This window comes from Octopus bimaculoides, chromosome 13 (assembly GCF_046866305.1).
Source record: "Octopus bimaculoides isolate indiv1 chromosome 13, ASM4686630v1, whole genome shotgun sequence".
Classification (NCBI taxonomy): domain Eukaryota; kingdom Metazoa; phylum Mollusca; class Cephalopoda; order Octopoda; family Octopodidae; genus Octopus; species Octopus bimaculoides.
The window spans coordinates 63,753,471-63,777,841 of NC_142940.1; the positions used below are offsets into that span (position 1 = coordinate 63,753,471).

General features: G+C 38.5%; 1 protein-coding gene across 3 annotated transcripts in view; it reads left to right on the plus strand.

The window, feature by feature from the left end:
* LOC106884276 (cytoplasmic FMR1-interacting protein) overlaps positions 1 to 22,752 on the plus strand; it is a 45,896-nt gene extending 23,144 nt beyond the window's left edge. For all 3 annotated transcript variants that reach the window (XM_014935580.3, XM_014935570.3, XM_014935588.3), the window contains exons 7-29: positions 33 to 137; positions 438 to 641; positions 1,535 to 1,651; positions 2,706 to 2,783; positions 4,218 to 4,432; positions 4,936 to 5,083; positions 5,802 to 5,955; positions 6,851 to 6,933; positions 7,375 to 7,448; positions 8,370 to 8,466; positions 9,186 to 9,262; positions 9,938 to 10,046; positions 10,661 to 10,780; positions 11,916 to 12,115; positions 13,384 to 13,471; positions 13,717 to 13,860; positions 14,469 to 14,559; positions 15,849 to 15,979; positions 16,300 to 16,378; positions 16,561 to 16,676; positions 17,475 to 17,713; positions 18,331 to 18,478; positions 19,486 to 22,752. In XM_014935580.3, coding sequence (XP_014791066.1) covers positions 33 to 137; positions 438 to 641; positions 1,535 to 1,651; positions 2,706 to 2,783; positions 4,218 to 4,432; positions 4,936 to 5,083; positions 5,802 to 5,955; positions 6,851 to 6,933; positions 7,375 to 7,448; positions 8,370 to 8,466; positions 9,186 to 9,262; positions 9,938 to 10,046; positions 10,661 to 10,780; positions 11,916 to 12,115; positions 13,384 to 13,471; positions 13,717 to 13,860; positions 14,469 to 14,559; positions 15,849 to 15,979; positions 16,300 to 16,378; positions 16,561 to 16,676; positions 17,475 to 17,713; positions 18,331 to 18,478; positions 19,486 to 19,653 — 2,985 coding nt within the window. In that variant the 3' untranslated portion in view covers positions 19,654 to 22,752. The remainder of the gene's footprint in view (positions 1 to 32; positions 138 to 437; positions 642 to 1,534; positions 1,652 to 2,705; positions 2,784 to 4,217; positions 4,433 to 4,935; positions 5,084 to 5,801; positions 5,956 to 6,850; positions 6,934 to 7,374; positions 7,449 to 8,369; positions 8,467 to 9,185; positions 9,263 to 9,937; positions 10,047 to 10,660; positions 10,781 to 11,915; positions 12,116 to 13,383; positions 13,472 to 13,716; positions 13,861 to 14,468; positions 14,560 to 15,848; positions 15,980 to 16,299; positions 16,379 to 16,560; positions 16,677 to 17,474; positions 17,714 to 18,330; positions 18,479 to 19,485) is intronic.
* The last annotated feature ends 1,619 nt before the right edge of the window (positions 22,753 to 24,371 follow it).

Consider the following 24,371-nt stretch of genomic DNA (forward strand, 5'->3'; position numbering starts at 1 on the left):
TAATTATTCCATTAATTTTTCTCTCTTCACAGGTTATGGCTTTTGGTCTATTCTTAATCGACTCCAAAGACATCAGTATATACAAGATGGATGCTAAGAAGAAAATTAACATCAGCAAGATTGACAGAATTCTTAAGGTGAGCTATTAATTAATATCTACCTCATCTGTTGTTTGTGTTAAAAGAGTAACTGTAAGAATGTGTGTGTGAGAAAAGAGAAAGAGGAGACATGTGTAATTGATGACCAGATGGAATGAGAGAGAGAGAGAGAGAGAGAGTGTTCATTTGGTGTCTGAACATCACTGAAAATATTTCTATTTATGACTGTTTGCTAAGCTAAAAGCTACTCATCTTGTCTTTATGTTTTTCAGCAAGTTTGACTACGTTTGTATGATTTAGTTATTTAATGAGATGTACTTGTTTTCTTTTACATTTTAGCAATTGGAAGTCGTTCCCCTTTATGGAGATATGCAAATAGCTCCATATCGGTATATCCAAAATGGGGCCAACTTTGACCCTTCCAAGTGGCCGTGCTGTGAATCCAACCAACCAAGTCCTCAATCTGACTTGCTCATGAATCTGGAAGCAGTCCGCGAAGACCATATGATGTACATCAGTCAATTAGCCCGCCATACAAATGAGGTTGGTATATCATATTGTATCATATTGCTAGCGTCTCTTGTATTTTCTTTGCACGCTGTTATCCCACATAGCCACTTCTTCCTAACTGTTATTGTTTTAATACTGTAATGTATCAAACAGTTCTTTCATATGGCATAAATGCCAGTCTTCTTAATCCTGTGATCCTCATTTGCGAGGTGCCTACCACTTTAATCTTGGCTCCCCTCTGTCACAATACACTTCACTCTCAGCTTATGTGACAGGTTCACCAAACAACTTTTGTCTCATCTCATATATTATATTTGGTGAAGCTCATTTCATTGGACATGATAATTGCTGTCAACTTTTCAACAATGAAGCCTTCTGCTGCTCAAGAAGACTAGGCCAATTTTACAAGATACAAAGCAAAATATATTTTATTATTTAATATTCTGTTAAAAAAATATCAAGGTTTCAATAGACAAAGGACAGTATGTTATGGATGTTCAATAGAATATTTACATGGTTTCTGAATAGTAACTGGTTTGAACTACTGCTGCAGCGTGCAGTCAAGCATATTAGATTAAATAAATGTTTTAACAATTTGTCCATGAACGGGGGGGGGGGGAGCTGATTTGTTTCATTCTTATTTGGGACAACTCATCAGAGACCATGCCTACAGAAAGACTCTGTGTGTGTGTGTGTGTGTGTGTGTGTGTAGTCACTACTAACGAGGACTTGACTAAACTAGAGAATCCAGTGTGCATAAATGGCACTCTTACTCACAAAAGGACTGTTAATCGAGTGTGTTAATATGTTTTGCATATTCTAAATGTACACTGTACAACAGTATGTTCTATGCAATTATTTGAAGCTTTAGTCAATCACTACTGTGTGCAATAGAAGAAACTGTATTCATGATCTTACCTTTTTAGGCAATTACAACTACAAGAGAGAATTTCCGTTCAGACGTCGAAAATAAAGAACTAAGTGATTTGGCTTTGAAAGGTTTACGTCTCTTGTCAGCCTGGACACAGCTTGTTATGGAATTGGTAAGTCTCACATTCTTGAATCCAACTTCATTTATCTTTCTTTCACTTGTGATCAAAGTAGCACTTATTGAAAGATTAGTTTCTTTTTTTTTTTTTTTTCTCTCATCAGTTACAATGCTGTATTCATTTGAAGGGTATATAAAGGGTAGATGTTGTAAAGAATGAATATATAACGACTGATTGGGTACCACTACTTTTATAATCATATTTATATGGTTTCAACTTGGAATAGATGATGAATGTTTTTAATTTCTTGAGTAGGAATCTATATTGATAAACCTGTCACTTTTAACTTAATCATAAGTATTATCACTGTACATAAATCCTAACTCGAGCTACATAAACGCCGTTGTGAAAACATACATCAAGACGCTTAAACAGACATGTGAACGTGAATGTATGTTGAAGATAAATGAGTTTGTGTTCTTTTTCACCACTATAAAAAACAGTTTCATAATTGCAGAAATAAATTTCATTAACAGGTTGAAAAGAAGTGATATTTTGATCAGCTGAGAAAGTTTTATTTTTTTTAGTAAAGTAACTGGTTTATTAAATTTACCTTCAATAAAATCTCTATTAAAGATCAAGTGCAGAACTGTACAATAGAACTGCAGCAGCAACTAATTTGTGCAGTACATATAAAGACATTTGCTATTAAAAATATTAGCAACAGTTTTTTTTTTTTTTCTGCTTTAGCGTGTTATAAAGGTTAGTAATCTATATAACATGATATTATAAAGACAAATCTTGGACATCCACGAAGTGATGTATTTAAAATACACCCATGAGCAAGTTGATGAATTCTAATATTTTAAATCCGGGGTTTGTCCCCGTTAACGGGGGTGGCCAGTTCTACCTCACTCTTACACAATCTTGCCATCTCGGGCGTCCTCCCTCCTCAAGCCAACCCTCCCAATCTCCTCCTCCACCTGTCCACTCCACATTCTCCTTGTTCATGTTCGTTGTTAATTTCTATAGAGACCCAATTAATTGATTTGGACAACCCAAGAGCTGTCAAATGTTACGTTAAACTTACACCTTCCCTACATTTCAGTATTCCTGGAAGTTGCTTCACCCAACTGATCCTCATCAAAGTCCAAGCTGTCCACCTGAGGCTGAAGAATATGAAAGAGTAAGTCACTTCTTCCAGCCTCATCTTTTCAGTTTCATTTTGTGTATGTGTAAGGAATCGCAATCCATCCGTATCTGCATGAGGTACATTTGCATATTATCTGGCTATCAATTTTTATGTATGCAGATGTTTTATTTTTAAGGAGAAAGCTATACATGCAAGTTGAAATTCCTGTTCAAGCATATTAATCACAGAGTATGTATTGAAACGAAGATTGAGGTTTATATTATTTCTAATACTATAGTTAAAATTATTTCATTGCAAGACGTTTTTTTTTTTCCAAATATAGAAGCTATGGTTTAAATACACATTTTCCTTTTTTTCATTTAATTATTGACCTATCATCCACTAATACCTTCCAGTTACTGAAAGGTCCTTTCGATCTGGAATTGCATCTCACCAAAGCTCTCTCTACTTGTCCATGTCATCTTCTCTCAAACTACTTGAAATTTGAAAATTACTATTTGTAAATCTCACAACAAGAGATATTCAGCAACAGTACTTTGTAGTAAAGATTGTTTTCCAACATAACATGGCAGTCCTGGTTTAGGACTAATGTTGCTGTAATTTAGCCCCAGGAGACATCGTCTCCAGCTGGCTATACAACACGGTCTGTGTCCTTATATTTTCGAACAAGGGAATCTAGCACCCCCACTCAGCTAGATTCCCTTGTTCGAAAATATAAGGACACAGATCGTGTCGTATAGCCAGCTGGAGACAATGTCTCCTGGGGCTAAATTACAGCAACATTCGTCCCAAACCAGGACTGCCATATTATGTTGGCAAATAATTTTTACTACTTGAAATTCATTAATGGAAATTAATCCTTTCACAAACCACAATTGTCCACTTTGTCAGTGATTTAACTTAAGTTTCAGGTCACATTAAGTAACATCACTTTCTGCTGTGGCTGAAATTAAGCATCTTCCTTATAAATGCTACTTGATGTCTGTGATAGATTTTGCATGAGCTGGTACCCAGTTACTTTAACTAATTAAGCCTCTCTATATCTCAAATTTCAACCTCTAATAATTTAAATTGATCATCAATTACATTAAATTCAGCCAATCATTTGTTTATGGTACTAAGTTAAAATTTATGAAACAACCTACAAAAGTCCACAGCAATCCTGCCTTGTTCTGATTTTCAACCAGCATTATGCAAAATCACCTTTTCTTAAAGCAGGTATCTTTTCCAAAATTCGTCTCTCAGGGCAGACAAACATTTTTTACTCAAATTTTAGTATTTTGGTAGCACCAATCACCTCTAGAAACTGAGCTTCCTCCCTACTTACAATAGTTCAAGTTGACTAAACAAACCACCTTCGCCCCAAACACTAATACATTTTTCCTGCTTTTTTAAAATTTTGTACCATACTAATATTTCCAATATCATTTCTTCTGCTTCATCTCAACTCATCTTGCTGTGTTCCAGTCAACTCGGTATAACTACAGTAGCAATGAGAAGTTTGCCCTCATTGAAGTGATCGCTATGATAAAAGGTCTCCAGTTACTTATGTCTCGTATGGAGTCTGTCTTTATGGATGCCATCCGCAGACACATATTTGCCGAACTTCAAGATTTTGTGCAGCTTCGGCTGCGAGACATTCTCCGCAAGGCTGTTAAGAAAAAAAGTGATGTCATTAAGATGTGAGTATTTCAAACCCTCCTTCATTTATACAGTTAGTTGCAAGTCTGTTAATCCATTGGTGTATGTGCATGTACACAGGTGGTTGTAAGATATATATATATTTATATATATAGATATATGTATGTGTGTATGTCTGCATTTGCATGTGAAAAAAATGTGTGCATGTTTGTACATTTGAGAACTGAAAATGCCTGTGATCCTTATTTTGGTTCTTAGTCCATGACTGATGATTTCTCCCCCCCCCCCCCCTACTGTGTCTCAGTCAAATCGTAATAAAAGCTGGAATAAGACATAACCAAGATCAAATGCCAGAAATAGAAATTCTAACTAGATTGCTGGCCAAAGTATATGAAGCACTTTGCTCCATACCTCAATGCTCTTAAATGTGTATGTGAAAGAGAGTGTCTTGTTCTATATAAGACAGTATCTGTGATAAGTATTTGAACTTTGACCTATAAATTTCCAGTTTTTGTAAGCCGAAGTACTGCTGCTCTCTTTCTAGGATCATCATGTCTGTGAGAGACACATGTGCAGATTGGTTAAAGGGCAAGGAACCTCAGGATGACCCAGCGCTTCGGGGCAAAAAAGACCCTGAGAGTGGATTTGAAATAAAAATACCTCGTCGGAACGTGGCCCCATCAAGTACCCAGGTTTGTCAGGATGTTTCATTTTTCTCAATAGTATCTCAGGAATTACTTTTCCCACTTTACTAGAATGTTCACACCAAAACCGTTATCTTGAATTGTATCACTTCAGCAACCATTACAAATGTAAAATTATATGTCAGTGTTCCACTGTACATAACCAATGAGACCCAGCTGATGTGATTTTTACTTATTCTTCTTGGCTCCATGTCAGTCAACATTGATATTTATTGTTCAGAATTTCTGTGAGGATCTAACCAAAGGCCTTACTTGATGTCATGTGAAGATACAGAATGTAAACATTCACACACACATAAAAGTGTGTGTGTGAGAGAAGGGCTTTCATACAGTCTCTGTCTATCAATTTCTCTCGCAAGACATTATGTTGCTTGGCCCAAGGCTATAATATAAGACACTTGCTTAAGGTCCCAGGCAGTAAGATAGAGCCTCAGACTATTCAGTTATGAAACAATCTCCATCTGCAAAGCCATGCTTTGCTTGTTTCTGGCAAAAAAAGAAAGAGAAAATGGCCATAGTTTAGATATTGATCAGGGGCTTAATAATAACAGCACCAACTCTTTTTACATATATAAAAAATATCAGAATCTCTTGTATGCATATTCTGCATTACCATATCTTCACTGTATTTTACTCTGAAACAAACATGAAGCTAAAATCTTTGACATATCCTCTCATGTAGCATTTGTTTTTCCTCTTATTTCAGCTGTACATGGTACGCACCATGTTGGAGTCGTTGATTGCAGAAAAAAGTGGTGGTAAAAGAACATTGCGAAAAGATATAGATTACCACCATTTAATGAACATCGATAACTTCCACAAGGCCTCCTTCTTCTGGACTTACCAAATTAATTTCAATGGTAACCACTTACGTTTCTTGTCTTCCAACATTTGAAATCAACAAACATTGCACACCTCCTCTGTCTCTGCATACATGTATATGAACACACCTATATACACATGCACACACCACACACAGAGTTACCTGGTACCTTGAGGTTCCACCTGGACACATCATCCCTACAATTTATCTGTTTGGAGATGCTTCTGATTCGTTCTCTCTGCTAAATCTGAGTAGCCATGTTGCTCCTTTACAACAAGAACCTGCTTTGTGCAACCCCTTCAGTCTTGTACCTTAATCCTAACTCCCATTTACCATGAAGATGCCCCCACCTCACCCCCTCCTTAGGCCTCGTAGACTTGCGAGTTTCACAGTGACCTCAGTAGTGCCAGTAGCACAAAAAAAAGCACCCAGTGTACCCTGTAAAGTGGTTGGCATTAGGAAGGGTATCCAGCCATTGAAACCATGCCAAAGCTGATAGTGGGGCATAATGCAGTCCTTGCACTCATCAGATCCCGTCAAACCATCCGACACATGTTAGCATGGAACGACGATATCGTTGTTGTTGTTGTTTATCAGTGTACCCTGCCCTTCTGTTTGTAGAACTTTTACAGGTTTATTGCACTTCAAGTGTAAAGTGAACATTTAAAATCATCAATTGTAATTACAATAAATTCAGTGACAACGTTAATAAGAATAACACGGGAGAGAACTCCCAAAATTTATATATCGCATTCACACATTTGCTTGAATCTTCAGGCAGAGGCATACAACATATAAGCATATATGTACATGCATATGTTTGCACCATACACACACACACACACACTTATACCATGCATACACCTTTATATAGATTATTGATGGTAATGGTAGACACTAATTATTGAAATTTGTTTTCAATTTTTCAACAGAATCTTTGCAAAATTGCTGTGATTTGTCACAGATGTGGTATCGAGAATTCTTCCTTGAAATGACGATGGGAAAACGTATTCAGGTAAATAGAACCCTGTGCTGTTGCTGTTCTTTAACCCCAGATCAACTCTGATTGATCTGTAAAGATAATTGTTTTTGCTGCATTTCATGTGGAATTTTTGGTCTTCCTTTATAAGTCAACCGACCTTTTGGGGCTGAAAAATTCAACTCAAATGCCAGAAAATACCATAGATAAGTTTTTGATCAGCTTTAATGATATTTAGACGTTTGACATTATGACATTCTGTGAATTATACATATTTTATATTCAGTGAAGCAATCAAGTACATTTAATATATCCTCCACTAAGTTACATCTTTGATCTTATAGTTATCTTGTAATGAGAGTTCTTTAATATAAGCATTATAGTATTTAATTCTTCAAACCTTTCTGTAATGCAAACTTTGTTCTGTGAAGTCTCTTCTTCAATCAATTTATTGTTTTTTTGGGGTTTTTTTTCCAGTTTCCCATTGAGATGTCCATGCCATGGGTGCTTACAGATCATATTTTAGAGACAAAGGAAGCGTCCATGATGGAGTGAGTCATTCATTTTTGTCTGTAAAATACTTGTTTAAATTACTGTCCAACTCTGACAACCTGGTTATCAATATTTGTTTCTGGAAATTGTTGACAACAGCATTTTCTGTTGTCATATTTACTTAGTATCTTCAACAGCCACTACGCAGTACTGACTAAAGCTGTAAATCTAAATTATCCAAGCGGATAAAGTCTGTTGTTGCTGCTGTGACGGAGAAGATATACGACCGGGGTTTGCCAGTTCTAGTCATCCATGTTTTGAATGGCATCGAAGACTACATTATCCAGCCCAATCCTTTTTATATCGTTCATTGTATGAACTTTTCGTAACGTAGTACACCCTAATCAATATGGTATGCTTTAGGGTAAAAAAGTAAATGTTTTAGTTGCTAGTTTTTCTGAAAACTACTCCAAACTAATGGAAACGCACTAAAACAACGGCACATTTTAATAAAGTTACAAAAAAATATTAAAGAGATTTTTTTCAAAGACATTACAAAGCATTTGTGGAAAATATAAGTTTTCCAAGATTGCAAAATTTGTCAATGTTGCATCGCCAGCCCACTCAAAAGTACCTTGGATCTCATCTGTTGACTGTATATGTCATCATCATCATCATCATATATATTCCAATTCATCTCCTGAAATGTCTTTGTGTAATAGACACAGTAATCTATGCATTCAAGCGTTCAAATAATGCATTCTAATATAATACAAAATACAAACATTGATATTAAAATAAATATCAATTTTCTCTGTTTTATGTATTAAGATCGGTTATTTCACTTTTTATAGAATTTGTTTCGAATGTTTCTCTGCTAGCTTCCGTCCCATTTTGTATTCATTCCATCGCATTCATGTTTTCACAAGTTTTCCAACTCTCTTTACCATTACATTATTCTCTCTCTCTCTCTCTCTCAGATATGTTCTCTACCCTCTTGATCTCTACAATGATTGTGCACATTATGCACTCACCAAGTTCAGGAAGCAATTTCTCTATGATGAAATCGAAGCTGAGGTTAGTTCACTCCTGGTTTACTCTTATATGTATAAAACAGCTTCTTAGGTATTTTAGTTATCGTTAATCATATCAGCCTTTTTAGAAGTTGTTGCTGCTATTTCTAGCAGTTCAAATGACTATGTCATGGTTCCCTTGTTGTTTTGTTATTGATGATGTAGGTGTTGTTGTTCATTCAACAAACCTGTCTCAGACCGTTTCATATTTAAATTAAAACATTCCAGGTTAACGAGCTCAACATGCTAATTATTTTACTGAACACCTCTAACTTGTTGATTATTTTCATAATTAACTGAAAAGCATGGTGTTTTACATTAGAAATATTCCCACAGAAGGGTTAAAGAAAAATGTTTTGGGGTTTTAGGGATTAATCAGAGGTGAAGAGTAGGAAAGACAGCTCCCGTGACCTTCATAGGTCACTGCAGATAGTTGATGATTGATACAGTTAATGTTCAGTATGGCAGTTTCAGAGGGTGCTGTTGTTGAGGAAGAAGGATTGGTTAGTTTTAAGAGTAGGATTCGGGAATTGAGCTGCAGGAAGGATGAGAGGAGGACGTATTATGTAAGCAGTTTGTTGAGAGTAAGAGAGACCATTGCAGTAGATGAGGCAAAAAGGGAAACCGTACCTAATAGTTGTGACGTGGTGATTAGTGAAATAAAACTTGAAAGACTAAGCTAACTGCTAAACTAATTTTGTGTCTCGTTTCTTCCCCTTTCAGGTGAATTTATGTTTTGATCAATTTGTATACAAACTTACTGATCAAATATTCGCTTACTATAAGCATCTAGCTGGAAGGTGAGTTACTACTCTTTTACTGTCTTGCATTTTTAATTCTTTCTCCTCTTATTCAAATATACATCATATCATACACACCTTCTCGTTTGCATGTATTAACATATACGTGTATGCATGTATGTATGTGTGTGTGTCATCATCATCGTTTAATGTCTGTTTTCCATGCTAGCATGGGCTGGATGGTTCGACTGGGGTCTGGGAAGCCAGGAGGCTGGATGCCCTTCCTAACGCCAACCACTCCAAGAGTGTAGTGGGTGCTTTTTACGTGCCACCGGCACAGGGGCCGGCCAGTCAAGGCGACACTGGCATTGGCCACGTTCAGGTGGTGCTTCTTACGTGCCACCGGCACGGGAATCACAACTACAATTTCCATTGGAATGTGATTTAATTTGATTTTGATGTACTTGACTCAATAGGTCTCCTCAAGCACGGCATGTTGCCCTACAATCCATGGAACTTATATAATATGTGTGTGTGTGTGTGTGTGTATATATATAATGTATGTATATGTGTGTATGTATATATAGATATGCATTAAGAGACAGGGAAGAGCGAATGAAAATCATCCCTAAATCTCCTTGGAAGTGTGTAAGGGAAAACAAAGATGATAATGGTGATGAGTATTCTTGTCTTCATAATATTCTAGTCTCTTTGCATTTATCATTTTATTTCCAGTATTATGTTGGACAAACGTTTCCGAACAGAATGCGCTAGTGTGGGGGCAAAAATTTCTTTCCCTGTAGCCAATCGCTATACGACTCTACTAAAACAAAGACATGTACAGGTAAGTGGAGTTGGTTTCTTTTATCTACAAACAAGATTTTCACTTGAAAATCTGAAGGTGAAACCCTTTAGCATTCAGCTCACTCTCTCAAATGTAATGCTTATTTATTCATGTTGTTTTGAATTAATCCTGAAATATCTTGTAGCTTCTGGTAATGATGATGTTGTGATGTGGATTGTTTCTCATAAGTGTTAAGATTTGGTGTTTCTAAGGAGGAAAAGGAAAATGGGAATTGTCCATTTCACATGCGTTAATTAATTTTATGATCAATCAGACTAATCAATAGAGGCTGGTGATTTTATATCCTTAGACCACATGCAAAGCTGATTATATTTGTTGAGGCAGGCCACATGTTTGAAATATTTACAGACTAAGAGAAAGTTAGTTGGACTATTATAGTATAAGAAGGAATATCCTTATATCACCTTCAGAGACCACACTGCCATCTTCTTCTCCTAGTCCACCAAAGCAAATTAGGAACAGTCAGGAAGTACATTCTTAACATCATTACTTTTAAAATTCTAAGTATTCTGACATTTGAACAATAGAACTACAGTGCCATCCTTATCAAATGATTCCAAATTGAAATGTTTTTATTTCTTGTTCTTGAACAGATTCTTGGCAGATCAATAGATTTGAATCATCTTATTGGACAGAGGATCAATGCATCACTACAAAAGTCCCTTGATATAGCTATTTCTAGGTTTGAAGCTGGTGATCTTACTGGCTGTGTGGTAAGTTTTATTACTCCAACTTTGTTTATTACACTTGTCATTATCTATCTTTTATCATCTGTTCTCCTCCTCCTCCTCTCTCTTTCTTTCTCTTCTCTCCCTCTCCACTTAGATATATTTTTATGATGAACTGGAGAGAAAGATCTCAATACATGAAATAGAGTATAGTTATAAAATCTACTCAACTGAAACCTTTTGCATTGCTGCTTAATGTTTCCAAATTCTCTTCAAGTAACAAATTTTGTTTTCCATGGAAAAACAAAATATAATCCAAGGTAGCACCAGGAAGTATTCATTCCATTTCATCATCATCATCATCGTTTAATGTTCGTTGGCATGGGTTGGACGGCTTGACCGGCTTAGCACACTGGAAGGTTGCACCAGACTCCAGTCTGATTTGGCATGGTTTTCTATGGCTGGATGCCCTTCCTAATGCCAACCACTCTGAGGGTGTGATGGATGCTTTTATGTGCCACCAGCACGGGTGCCAATTGTGTGACATTGGAAGTCTGGTGCAGGCTTTTGCCTGGCCAGCTCTTGTGAAACCATCCCACCCATGCTAGCATGGAAGGTGGAGGTTAAACGATGATGAAGACGATTTTCTTGAGTTTCTCCATTTTCCATGAATTACACTTACCACCAACGACCATTGTAGAGTGTTGCCTTTGCTGTGATGACACATTTTATTGTGATGTTTCTTTCTCTGCTCTTTTATATTGATGTGTGTTATATTTTGATTGTGAACTGGAATTGCTCTTCTGAAACAAATGAGTATGATCCATATATCTCATATATACCTTTCTTGGCCTGTCTACTAAATTTTAAATCAACCCTATATACAAACTCTTTCAATGAGATTGTCTGATAAGAAAGCACTTTACAGTGACATTCAGGTTGGGTTGATGTGCTAGTATGAGAGGGTCTTCTCGTGACTGCTAAATCTTATTGATTTCAAACAACTTCGCAGTTTTCTTTTTGTCCATATCAATTCAGTGCAATGGCTTACTTCTTGCTTCTACCAGATAAATCTAATGAACCCGGTATTGCCCCAATATCAAATGGTTTTAATGCTTCTGTTGTTGAAATGTTAAATCCAGTCTAATTAATTTCCTTATTTCTCATCTTTTTTTTGCAGGAACTGGAAGGGTTGATTGAATGCAACAAGCTGGTTCATAAGCTTCTACGACAATATCTAACAATGAACGATTTTGATGCAATGTTCCGTGAGGCTAATCACAATGTTTCTGCACCTTACGGTCGTATCACGCTACATGTCTTTTGGGAACTCTACTATGATTTCTTGCCAAATTACTGCTATAACGCAGCCACCAACAGGTAATCACACACACACTCTCTCTCTCTCATCTATAATGTCACCTTTTTGCTCTCAGAAACTAATGTTACTTACTGCCTGTCTTTAACACACACATATTTTAGAGCAGGTACTCTTATTTAACCCTTTGAATTGTAACCCACCTGAGACTGATTCTGGTTCTCTTGTGCAAAGTTTCTTTTTTAAAGAATGCATCTTTATATTAAAACTGCCTGTCATAATTTTGTATTTTTGCTTTTTTTAATGTTCCAAACACCAGCTTCATCACCACCACCACATCACTCCTCATGATCATTTAACATCCATTTTCTATGCTGGCATAGGTTGGGCAGTTTCACATGAACTGGCAAGCTAGAGAGTTGCACCAGGCTCCATTATCTGTTTTGGCCTGGTTTCTACAGCCAGATGCCCTTTACAGAGTGTGCTGGGTGCTTTTTACATGACACCTGCATGGATGCTTTGAAAAAAATCAGTTAGCCAAATTCTTGATTATTTTCAAAATGAATTGAAACCCATAGGCAGTATATTTCATTTGAAATATGGTTGTGAAAGGGTTGAAATTTTTTTAATACAACTGTTCAACATATGGTACACCATAATACCTGCTGGTGGTCATCATATTGGTCTTGCATAAAATCTCTCACGGACAATTGCATGCCAGGACTTATCAATAGCTCTATGTCAGTGAGTTGAGCACACCGATGTGGTTATGTAACATGAGCCCATGTTGTCATGTGAGAGAGTAACATGGGATGAGACAGAAGGTGCTGGGCCAGAAGAAGTGAACTTGAAAGGACATGGTTGCGGCAGACATGAAAAATATGGACTTTACAACTAAGCTGATGCATTGCTGGATTATCCGATCCATGGCATCATAGACAAGCAGACATTAAGGATCACACAAACACATATACACTGTATCTCATGTAAGGTACCATCATTATCATCTTCATCTCTTAATGTCCACTTTTCCATGGATCAAACAAAGTTTATTGAAGCATATTTTCTACAGCCAGATGCTCTTCCTGTCACCAACCCTCACCTGTTTCCAAGCAAGGTAATATTTCCCTATGGCCAGATGTGTTTTTGCAGAATATTGCAAATGAATGACTAGTGTCAAGACAACGAGACACACACATACATACATCTATGTATATGTATATAAATGTACAAAACGGGCTTCTTTCAGTTTCCGCCCACCAAATCCACTCCCAAGGCTATGTAGTTTGTCATGTCTTAGCAATACTTTTTTTTCCCTTTTTTCCGCTAGATTTGTGAAAACCAGGTTACCATTTGTGAATCAGAACCCCAGAGATAAGAATCCAAACCCTTCTTACCATTATGTCTGGGGTACCAAGGTAAGTCGACGTCCAGTCTTCCATTCCTTTACTGCTTCCAGTCATTCCACTGCTCCTCTGCTCAGCTTCTGCCATCAAACGTTTATAGCAGTTGTATTGAGATCATATTTAGTGGTTAAATGTATCTCATCGGCGTCATCGTCATCATATCTAAACATTTGTCATTCACCCAGCTTTTCTGTCTTTCTGCAGGTTTCTTTTGTGTGGTTCCATCAATTTATACAACCTTTGTTTTTGTTCCTCAGGCTCTGAACACTTCGTACAGTGCCATATTCAATCTGTACAATGGTTTCATTGGTGCTGCTCACTTCCGTTCCATCTGCCGTCTACTTGGTTATCAAGGCATTGCTGTTGTAATAGAGGAGCTGTTGAAGATTGTTCGTAACTTGGTAAGTTGTTGTTCCAGTCTTCGTCTGTTTATCTACAGTGAGCCTAACTCTCATCCTGGCATTGTAAGACCTGTTGGGGCAAGCAAAAGCGAAATCGTGATGGCACGTGTAAAGACATTCGAGCGAGATCGTTGCCAGTGCCCCAGGACTGGCTCCCATGCAGGTGGCACGTAAAAGACACCATTTTGGGCGTGGCCGTCGCCAGTACCGCCTTAGTGGCCCTCGTGCCGGTGGCACGTAAAAGCACCCACTACACTCTCAGAGTGGTTGGCGTTAGGAAGGGCATCCAGCTGTAGAAACTCTGCCAGATCAGATTGAAGCTTGGTGTAACCTTCTGTCTCGCCAGTCCTCAGTCAAACCGTCCAACCCATGCCAGCAATGAAAGCAGACGTTAAACGACGATGATGATGATGCTCTCCCCATCTTAAATTGTTCAAAGAATTGGAAAAAACTCTAAATATAAGTAATTATAACTTGGCTCTTGAAATGACACACTGTCTCCACAACAGTTGTGGGTGTGCTGGATCTAGTCAAAACCATTAGAAACATGTAAACTGACATATTTCTCAAATTGCAAAATTATTTGACAGCATATATTTTCTCTCCAGCTGAAAGGTACTACGATGGATTACATCAAGACACTGATGAAAGTGATGCCAAACGTTTGCAAGCTCCTTCGGTACGACTATGGCTCTCCTGGTAAGTATCTTACTTTTGTCCATTGTATGTCTGTGTGTGATTATGCACTTGCTGATTGCAAAGCCGGGCCAAATGGTTTTAGAACCCCAAGAATCTTTACTTTAGGTTTCTATCTCCTTAACCTTCTCTGCAACTCATCTGCCATATATATATATATATATATATATATATATATATATATAATTGGTCTGACTTGTGTGTGTGTGTGTAGGTTGTTTAAAGTGGATGGAAATTGTGGAAGAGGGAGGCCCAGGAAGTCATGAGACAAAGCAGTGGAGGGGGGGGCTGAGCTTAATGGAGGAGGTATCAAAGAACTGAGATAACAGGTGACTCACTGTGCTCAAGATGACCCAGCCACTACTGCAGAAAGTAGACATTCTGCCCTGTCAGTCATTCCCTACATCTCATTCCCCTTAGCCCTCCACTCACTCCTCTATCTATAGCATTACTTGGCGGGGGGGGGGGTCTGTAATCCTTTAATCACTTGGTACTTATTCCTCCACCCTATTACCCTTCCTTCCCCACCCACACTATTTCACCAATCACCTCTTCTTTTTATGCCTATTTATCTCTCTCTCTCTTCGCCCATATTCCATTTTTAACACCTCACACATCTGCTTTTACTTTCCAACACCTTATGTATGCCATCTTGCTCCACTCGCTATAGCCACCCTTATGTGGCCCTACATCTCCCTCCTCCTCCTCACCACTCCTACACCTTTCACATCACCCCACCCCCACCCTCTGATCTATCCTTTCTGCACTACTTCTCTCTCTCTCTCATCTTCTCTCCATACTGATGCTCCCCATGAACCATACCTCTTCTACCCCCATCTCTGACCAAGGAGTTACTCTATAAAGTGGTTGGCATTAGAAAGAGCATCCAGCCATAGAAACCATGCTGAAACTTACAGTGGGGCTTGGCGCAGCCCCGTGGCTCACCAGATCCTGTGAAACCATCCAGCATGGAAGACAGGTGATGGGATGGCTATGTGGTTAAGAAGCTTCCTTTGTGACCGCATGATTCTGGGTTCGGTCCTACCTTACAGCATCTTTGAATAAGTGTCTTCTATAGCCCTGAGCCAACCAATGCTTTGGGAGTGAATTTGGTAGGTGGAGACTGTGTGGAAGCCCATTGCATAAACAATGGGGGGTACCTATGTACAAATAGTTGGTATCATTGAAGAACTGGGCCAATGTAAATGATTCTACTCTGCCAAGATTTGAAACCTTGTGCCTCTCTTAGAAATTGTTATTATTTTTGTTGTTGTTGTTCCTATTTTCATTAGGTGTCATGGCTTACTACCAAGCACAGCTAAACGACATGATTCAATACCCTGATCTGAAAACTGAAGTTTTCCAGAGCTTTCGTGAAGTGGGGAATGCAATTCTGTTCTGCATGTTGGTGGAGCAATCATTAGTAAGCGGCATATTTATTTATTTATTATTGTTATTATCAAGATGGCTTTTCTCAGAATTAGAATTCATCATTATAATTTAAAGGCAGGCAGAAGAAAGTTGGCAGAATCATTACTGCAAGACAAATGTGGGACTTTGGTTATTAGGCCCATAGCTTTCACATAGACCTATTTCAAGTAAAAAAAAAAAAAAAAGAGGATTGGAGGGAGAAAAGTATTTACAAACTTTATAAAGTTTTGCTGAAATTGTTAAGCTGATTAACTGCACTTCAACTGTCAATACTGACCACTAACATCTGTCCATGTTTTCTGTTTTATTTAGACCCAGGAAGAAGTGTGTGACTTAAAGCATGCAGCACCATTCCAGAATGTTATTCCAAAGCCATATATACCAATCAAAGGTAAAGAAACTGTGAAGTCTTTTAAGCCATCTTTATCATAAATTGCTTGATTTACAACTAAGGCGTTTTGTCTAATTTATATCTTGTTGGAATTTGTTTTCTGATTAATCTTCTCCAACGCATGTGCCTTACCGCCTTCCTTCTTAACCAGTTGTTCTTGTTTTTTTCTGCTTCTCTTGTAGAGGGAGACAGCCGCAAAGAAAAGGAACAGGAGCTGAAGCTTCTAATGAAACGTCTTGAAGCTAAATATTCCTCCCTGCAAGTGGTTAATGTTGTGATGAAACTTGGCAATCAAAAGGTTTTCTATGTTTACTCATTTTTATCAGGGCCATCTTTTTTCCAGCCATTGCAACATGTTACTAGGCAAAGTAATTAAAAAAACTTTAAAGATTTTAGCATCATCATTTAACGCCCATTTTCCATGCTGGCATGGGTTGGACAGTTTAACAGGAGCTGCACCATATTCCAATGTCTGTTTTGGCTCGGTTTCTACAGCTTGGAGGCCCTTCCTTTATGCCAAACACTTTACAGAGTGTTCTGGGTACTTTTTATGTGGCACTGGCATCAGTGCTCCTTACATGGCACCAGTGCCGGTGCATTTTTCGTGTATAGCTAATGGAAAGTAAATCTCTTCTGCTATACGTTACTTGTCTACAAGGAGTAATTTCCCTCAGACTGTCTAAGTATATATTACTCTGGCTGGAATAGAGCAAGCATTAATGGAGTTTAAAATAAAAGACTTGTCTTGTAGCATGAACTTAGAAACCTATGGCTGGTAGTTTCATACATCGTCCGTTAGTCAGTCATATTGACTCCAGTCTTTAGTAAATGGATGTAATGTTAACATCCGTGTTTTATTATTTGATCATCTGACTTGTCAAGTGGATCTTGTTTGTTTGGGGAATCTATCCATCTGTCTGACTATCCATCCATTTTTAGCTAATATTTGTCTATCAACAGACAGATAGGTAGATCGCTAGTGTGTGTATGTACAGGCATAGATACATTTGGTTGATTGATTTGTTTATTATAAATAATCTCTATGAGTGTAATGCTTATGAAACGTTCATGTATATATTTATTTGTTTGTTTGCAGCAAGTAGAAATTGCCACAGAAGGAGACCTGCTGACCAGGGAACGTCTCTGCTGTGGCTTGTCTATGTTTGAAATTGTCTTGTCTCGTATAAAGTCGTTTCTCGATGATGAGATCTGGCATGGGGCACCACCCTCCAATGGTGTCATGAATATTGATGAATGTACAGAGTTTCACCGACTTTGGAGCGCCATACAGTTTGTCTTCTGCATTCCTGTTGGCGAGAATGAATTTACTGTTGAGTAAGTAGCTGCTATTTCTCTTACCTTCAATAATAGGGACAATATGTTGTTGTCGTCAATATGATCCCTTGCAGAATCTTAGCAGAATCTTCTTTCCTTTCACTTGTCCTGCAAAGAAACTCCCACACTGACTGCACACTTTGCATCCAACTGCACACGCTATATAAATCTCTTTGAAAACTACCTCTTTCCACTTTATCAAGCTCAGCACATTGCACATAAACATAGTTGAAGGTATTCCAGCTGCAACCATCCAGCTTTTAATTTAAGATGAATTTAGGACTACATTATCCAGTGTGTATGATCTGAGGGAGATTTGGCTACTATTTCTAGCAAATTGCATGATCAATTAGCGGCTTTCATAATATCTCCCCCACCCCTTTTTTTTTTGTCCCCCACTCCCCTCATTCCTACCATTAACTTTCTTGAATATCCCTGTCTGCATTTTTAGAGCATTATTGTTAATGTCATTAAGAGTACACACACACATGCTCTCTCTCTCTCTCTCTCTCCTCTCTCTCTCTCTCTCTCTCTCTCCCCTCTCTCTCTCTCTCTCTCTCTCTCTCTCTCTCTGTTATTTCTACAGTCATTAAATTGTGTCTCTCTTTCGTTGACAGAGAGTTATATGGTGAAGGTCTGAACTGGGCCGGTTGTGCATTGATAGTTTTACTGGGACAGCAACGGCGTTTTGAAGCTCTTGACTTCTGCTACCATATACTCAAGGTGAATAGGGTCGATATGAAGGACGACAACGTTAAAGGAATCGTAAGTTGTTTGGTTTTTTTGTTTTGTTTTAATTTTTACTGAGGAGGGGCTGGGCAGAGGCAATCTCTATGAAACACATGTATCATATTTCCTATTAGTTCATCCATCCCTGTCAGTGATGACCAAGGGCTTCACATGGGAGAAGACAATGGGGCACAGTGTGTCTGGCTGTGGCCAATCAGTCCAAAATGTGTGCTTGGAAGGCTCTGCCACAGGTCAAACACTGGTGGTTTGCTGGGAACGAATGCAAGGAATTGGCTCTGGACTTGTGTAGTTTCTGTTTTCTTTGTGACCCTGTCTGTGTGATGGTGCGCAGCAATGAAACATTGGCATTGAGTGTGAAAGAACCAAAGAGACTGGAGACAACTGCCATTAGCCTTATCTCTGTTGGATACACCAACTTTGATGATGACAATGACAATGATAATGATAATGGCAGTTAATAATAATAATAATATTGATTTCAAAATCTGGTGTCGGCCAGTAATTTTGAGGAGAGGGACAAGTCACTCACTCAGATACCCCAGTATTTGCGTGGTATTTTGTTTTATCTACGAATGGCCTTGGTGGATGATAACTGTTCTAGTTTAGACAGTGGAACAGCAATTGCGAGGGGAGGGGCTAAGTCAGTCTCATTAATCTCTGAACTTGGTGCTTTATTTTCTCGATTCTGAAAAGATGAAAGACAAAGTTGATCTCAGCAAGATTCTAACGTAATGCTTGGCGGTGGGGGTTCTTCTATAATGCAGTAACAATTCTACCAGGAGCTGAAGATATATCTTTCATCTTTTACTTGTTTCAGTCATTGAACCGTGGCCATGTTAGGTGAGGTCAGTTTTGGCATTATTCCTTTACAGCTGGATGCCCTTCCAAATGCCAACCAGTTTACACAAAGTTCACTGGATGCTTTTCGATTTAAATTTTGTTTTTACAGATTTAGCTTCTCTTTGTTTTGTTTGTTTTTACCCCTAACATTTTGACTGTGTCTCTGTCTGCTCTTTTTGTAGATGTTAAAGAAAATGGTAGACCGTATCCGGAAGTTTCAGATCTTAAACAATCAGATATTCGCCGTGTTGAACAAATACCTGAAGTCAAGCGATGCTGACAACACACCCGTTGAACATGTCCGATGCTACCAACCTCCAATTCACCAATCATTAGCCACCACTATTTAAAGCGGCTTTCAGTGGTGGACCAATGCAGGCGAGTTTAGACATGGCCATCGCCTTCAGCAATCTCTTCAAACCTCTTAACACTTACAGCCAGTTTTCTTTTACTTTTTATTTCCCCTCTAAACTCTCTTCTTTCTTCTCTCTCTCTTTCCTCCTCATTTACCTTATTTCTATTGCTATAGCTGTTGCAGGAAGCTTCAGCGCCCTCCTCATGCGCATGTTTGCCATAGCCTGCAGCTTCCACCTCCACCTGGCGATGAGGTCCACTGCTTTACATTTGATGGTATCCAGTCGGGCGTCTGTCTGCATCTGTATGTTGTCTCTTGATGTCTCTGCTGTAAATGTTACATGTGTCTATATGCATGTGTCTATATGCATGTGTCTATATGCATGTGTCTATATGCATGTGTCAGTCCAGGGCACTCCAGCAGGATCTCGTGCACCAGCAGCTGGAGGTTACAAGGAGACAGCTAGAAATTTCATAATTTGCCACTGATTAAATGGTGGGAACGATTGTGATGATGATGGTGGTGGTGGCTATGGTGATAGAGGATCACCTTGATCGCTCGAAAGACAGCAGTCGTTTTCAATGACTTCTTCCATCAAGCCATCTTCCAATTGAGTCTTTAATTCTCTTTCTTCTAAATTATCTCTCTCTCTCTCTCTCTCTTCCTCTCTCTCTCTTCCTCTCTCTCTCTTCCTCTATCTCTATTTCTATTTATCTCTCCCCCACCCCTCTCGTGTTCTCACTGATGAAATCTGGCTCGTTAATAAGAGAAAAGTGAAAAGAAGTTAAACAAAGAAACCAAACTAACATTGGAGGAAATAAATGTTAGTAAAAGTATTTAAAAAAAGAAGCAAAACATTAAATGAAACAAGAGTAAAAAAAAAATGTAATGACAAGGGAATGTCTGCTCCTAGTCTTGTAGACAAGGATTCTGATAATTATTCTTTAATATTACCTGCCCTCTGCCACAGTCTCTCGATGTACACACACATATATACACTTAACTTCACCTTCTAATGCTAATTATTCTTCTAACTCTCAGAATAAACCACGAGTCTAGCAGTATTCCCCACTGAACATTGTCTGCTGAAATCTGGATATTAGACGAAAGAAAATGATCTCTCTTCTTATACCACCTGTGTGTGTGTGTGTGATCGTGTATGTTGGAGTGTGTGTGTTTTGGTGTGTGACGGTGTGTGTTCGTGCATGACTATCTTCAATTCATGAGCAGCATATATAGCCGTAGCTGCACATGATTTGTGTGTGTGTGTGTGTGTGTGTGTGTGTGTGTGTCTGTGCAGCTGTGCTCACTTATCTGTTTGGATGGACAAAGCTTCACTACTTCCCCACACACACAATGTGTGTTTATAGCTTCCCCACATTTACCCAACCCTATGTGCAGATGGGTAAATGCATGTGTGTGTGTGTGTGTGTGTGTATGCATCTGCTGCACATAAATCTCTGCATTTATATGTCCACACTTACATAGCTGTTTTGTGCGCCTGCTTGCACAGAGCCATGTTTGCTGCTGGGGCAATGACCCACACTCGTTAACCTGTAAATTAAAGCTGCTCTTAGATCTCCGTGGTTTCAGCTTACACTTTCCTGTATTTGTGGACTCAGCTACTCACACTTACCTGCCTGAGTTCTGTTGTCCACATTTTACCCGTGCAGGAACAGTAAACGATATGCCATTAATGGTGTGTAGTGCTCCCCTCTCCCAGTGGTGGTAGTGGTGGTCGTGGTTGGAAGTCAGGGTATTCTCGATCAATTAGTCTACCTTCGCAATACTACAATACCCTATATTATTATTATTATTCATTTACCCGTATTATACAATTAGTGTGCAGTTTTGTTTTGGGTTTGAAAACTAAATCTTTTTTTTTTCTTCGCCTCCTACACAACCTTCAACACTTGCTGAAACCTGGATTATGATTTTAACCAGTTCCTTCCTTGCAAACACAAAAAAACCTACCCTGTCTTACTGAATACCTTCATGCTTAGCAATTCTTTTGTCTGTGTCTGCAGATGTTGCTAGAGCAGTTGGAAGCCGGGTTAAGATTTATCCATCACTCCACTATTCTACTCTTCCTCCTCCGTCTCAGCTTGGCTCGCAAACCAAGTTATTTGCCCCCCCCCCCTCTTTTCGCCCATACTTGCACACACTGTAGTTGTTTGTGTTGTCGTAATACAGTGGTTGTATCCCTCTACATTTATAGACTTGTGCTATAGAAAATTGCACGAGAAAATATTTACAGGCTTCTAGGGAAAATAAAACAGATCGTGGTGTGCTGTCAAAGTAATAAGAGGGAGTGATAGACCACCAGGCATGTAATTCACAATCGAAAGCTAATGATTTAGTAAAAAGGAATGAATTTCTTTAAAAGACAATAGTTAAGTAGAAGTACCAAACATGACTTGGGAATGGTGTCATTGGGAAAAAATATGGAAAACCATTTGATAAAGTGATTGACGTAACATGAAAGATCTGACTTTTTTGCTTTGTTTCATGTGTATAAATATTTGACACTGGAATACTAAAGTCATTTCAGTTGACTAATTCAACCGTCAAAATATCTGGCCTTGAGTCCAGTGCTAGAAATCAGAGTTTAGCAGTGAAACTATGCAGAAATCTGTGTACATCATCTTCAAGAAAGAGAAGTTATTGTGATGGCGATTACTGGAGCATCTTGAGACGAAGGTTAATGATCACAATCATCACCATCATCATCATCATCTCTGTCTTCAGATTTTGCTACAGATCTTTCTGATGTTCTCACAGATGGAACATAGCTAAACTAACTGGTTCAAACATTGGATCGTGATTAGAATTAACCCTTTAGCATTCAGATGCCTATTCACATTGCTTTGAATTAATCTTGCATTATCTTGTAGCTTCAAGGTTTTCAATGATATGATTGTTTATGTCTAGAATGACATTGCTGGGTAGGTGTGAAAGGCCAGTTCTGGCCATTCTGAACTTCAAACAGGTGAAATATTCGGCCCAGTTTAAATGCTAAAGGGTTAAAAGGTTTGACTGCTGCTGCTTTGATTTTCATTTTGCAGCAGAAATTTTAAACAAACAAAAAAGAAAATCAATCAGAATTTATAGAGTACCTCTCCGAAAGCACTTCACAACAAAGTACATGGATCAAGTCCATGTGCATGCAGGAGGAGTCCTGCTGATGTAGTCATTATATTTTTGTCTTCACTATTTAAAGTGCTGTAAATGAATAACAATAACCAACACACAGCTAACCCTTTAATCTGTTGGTTGATTCCCATTCTGTGTGTCCGTGTGTCCCTCTTTCTCCTGTGCCATATTCTTGTTATAACCACACACAACCCTCAGCCATTCAATTCCTCTGTTTTTCACACTCAGAGACGATTCTTTGAATTTTCTTCCTATGGGTTCTTCAGGGTCGTGAAAAATGTAAGGTGGTCATTGTCGTTAAAACTGAGGAAACACCTTTGATAAGGTTTTTTTTTTATTTTTTCAACTTTTTGTCAAATTTTGTCTTTATTGTCTGTTCATGTATGTTCTGATAATAATAATAATAGGCACAAGACCGGAAATTTGGTGGTAGGGGGTTAGTTGATTGCATCAACCCCAGTGCTCAACCAGTACTTATTTCATCAACTCTGAAAGGTTGAAAGGCGAAGTTGACCTTGGTGGAATTTACTCAGAACATAAAAACGAACAAAATACCGCTGACCATTTTGCCCGGCATGCTAACGGTTCTGCCAGCTCACTGCCTTAAAATTATAACAACTATAATAGTGGTGTCCCTCCAATGTTCAATATCCCACCAGTGGAGCCGACACCCACACTATGAACTAATGATACATGTGTCGCCGTATGCAGTGCCCTTCTTTGCTGGCTGCAAGAATTTGCCATACCTATCCCCCTCCTCTCAAACCACTGATTTCTAAATAGTGAAATGTGTGTGGGGGTGGGAGTGGGAGTGGGAGTAAGGCCATTTGTGTATTGCAAACTGTGTCTTGTCTGTTGGAGACACCGTGGAGTCTTCTAGTTATGGGAGGAAACGGATCAACAGCTCTTCAGTTGGTAGTTGGTTGTCACCCTACGTTAAGGGTACATGTGTCTGTGGAGTGCTCAGCCACTTGCACGTTAATTTCACGAGCAGACTGTTCCGTTGAGTAGATCAACTGGGACCCTCGTCGTCGTAGCCGACGGAGTGCCACGATTATTATTAATAATAATTATTTAAGGGGATAAGTGTGGTAGAATCATAAGCCTGTCCTTAGCAATATTTCTGTCATCTCTACATTCTGAGTTCAAATCCCACCATGGTCCACGTTGCCTTTCATCTTTGCGGGGCTGATGAACACAGTGTTCGAGGCAATCGACTCCCTCCCTTCCCTGGATCTGCTGGCCTTGTGCCAAAATTTAGAATCATTATTATTATTATTATTATTATTACTTTTATTTTGTGACCTATTATATTTTCAATTTTTTTATTTTGCTGTTTTTTGTTTTGTTTTTTTCCTTTGCAGTTTTTTTTCTATAATTATTTATATATTCATTTACTATGAAAATGACAATTATGAACATTTCTTCAGCATTTATATTTGCGGTTTAGTCAGTATGTGACTGTTACCAAAACACAGTAAGCATAGCTAGCCTTTGACTGGATCACAGCTTTAGTTCACATGTCATATAGCCAGATATTGACTTGCCATAGATCTCCTT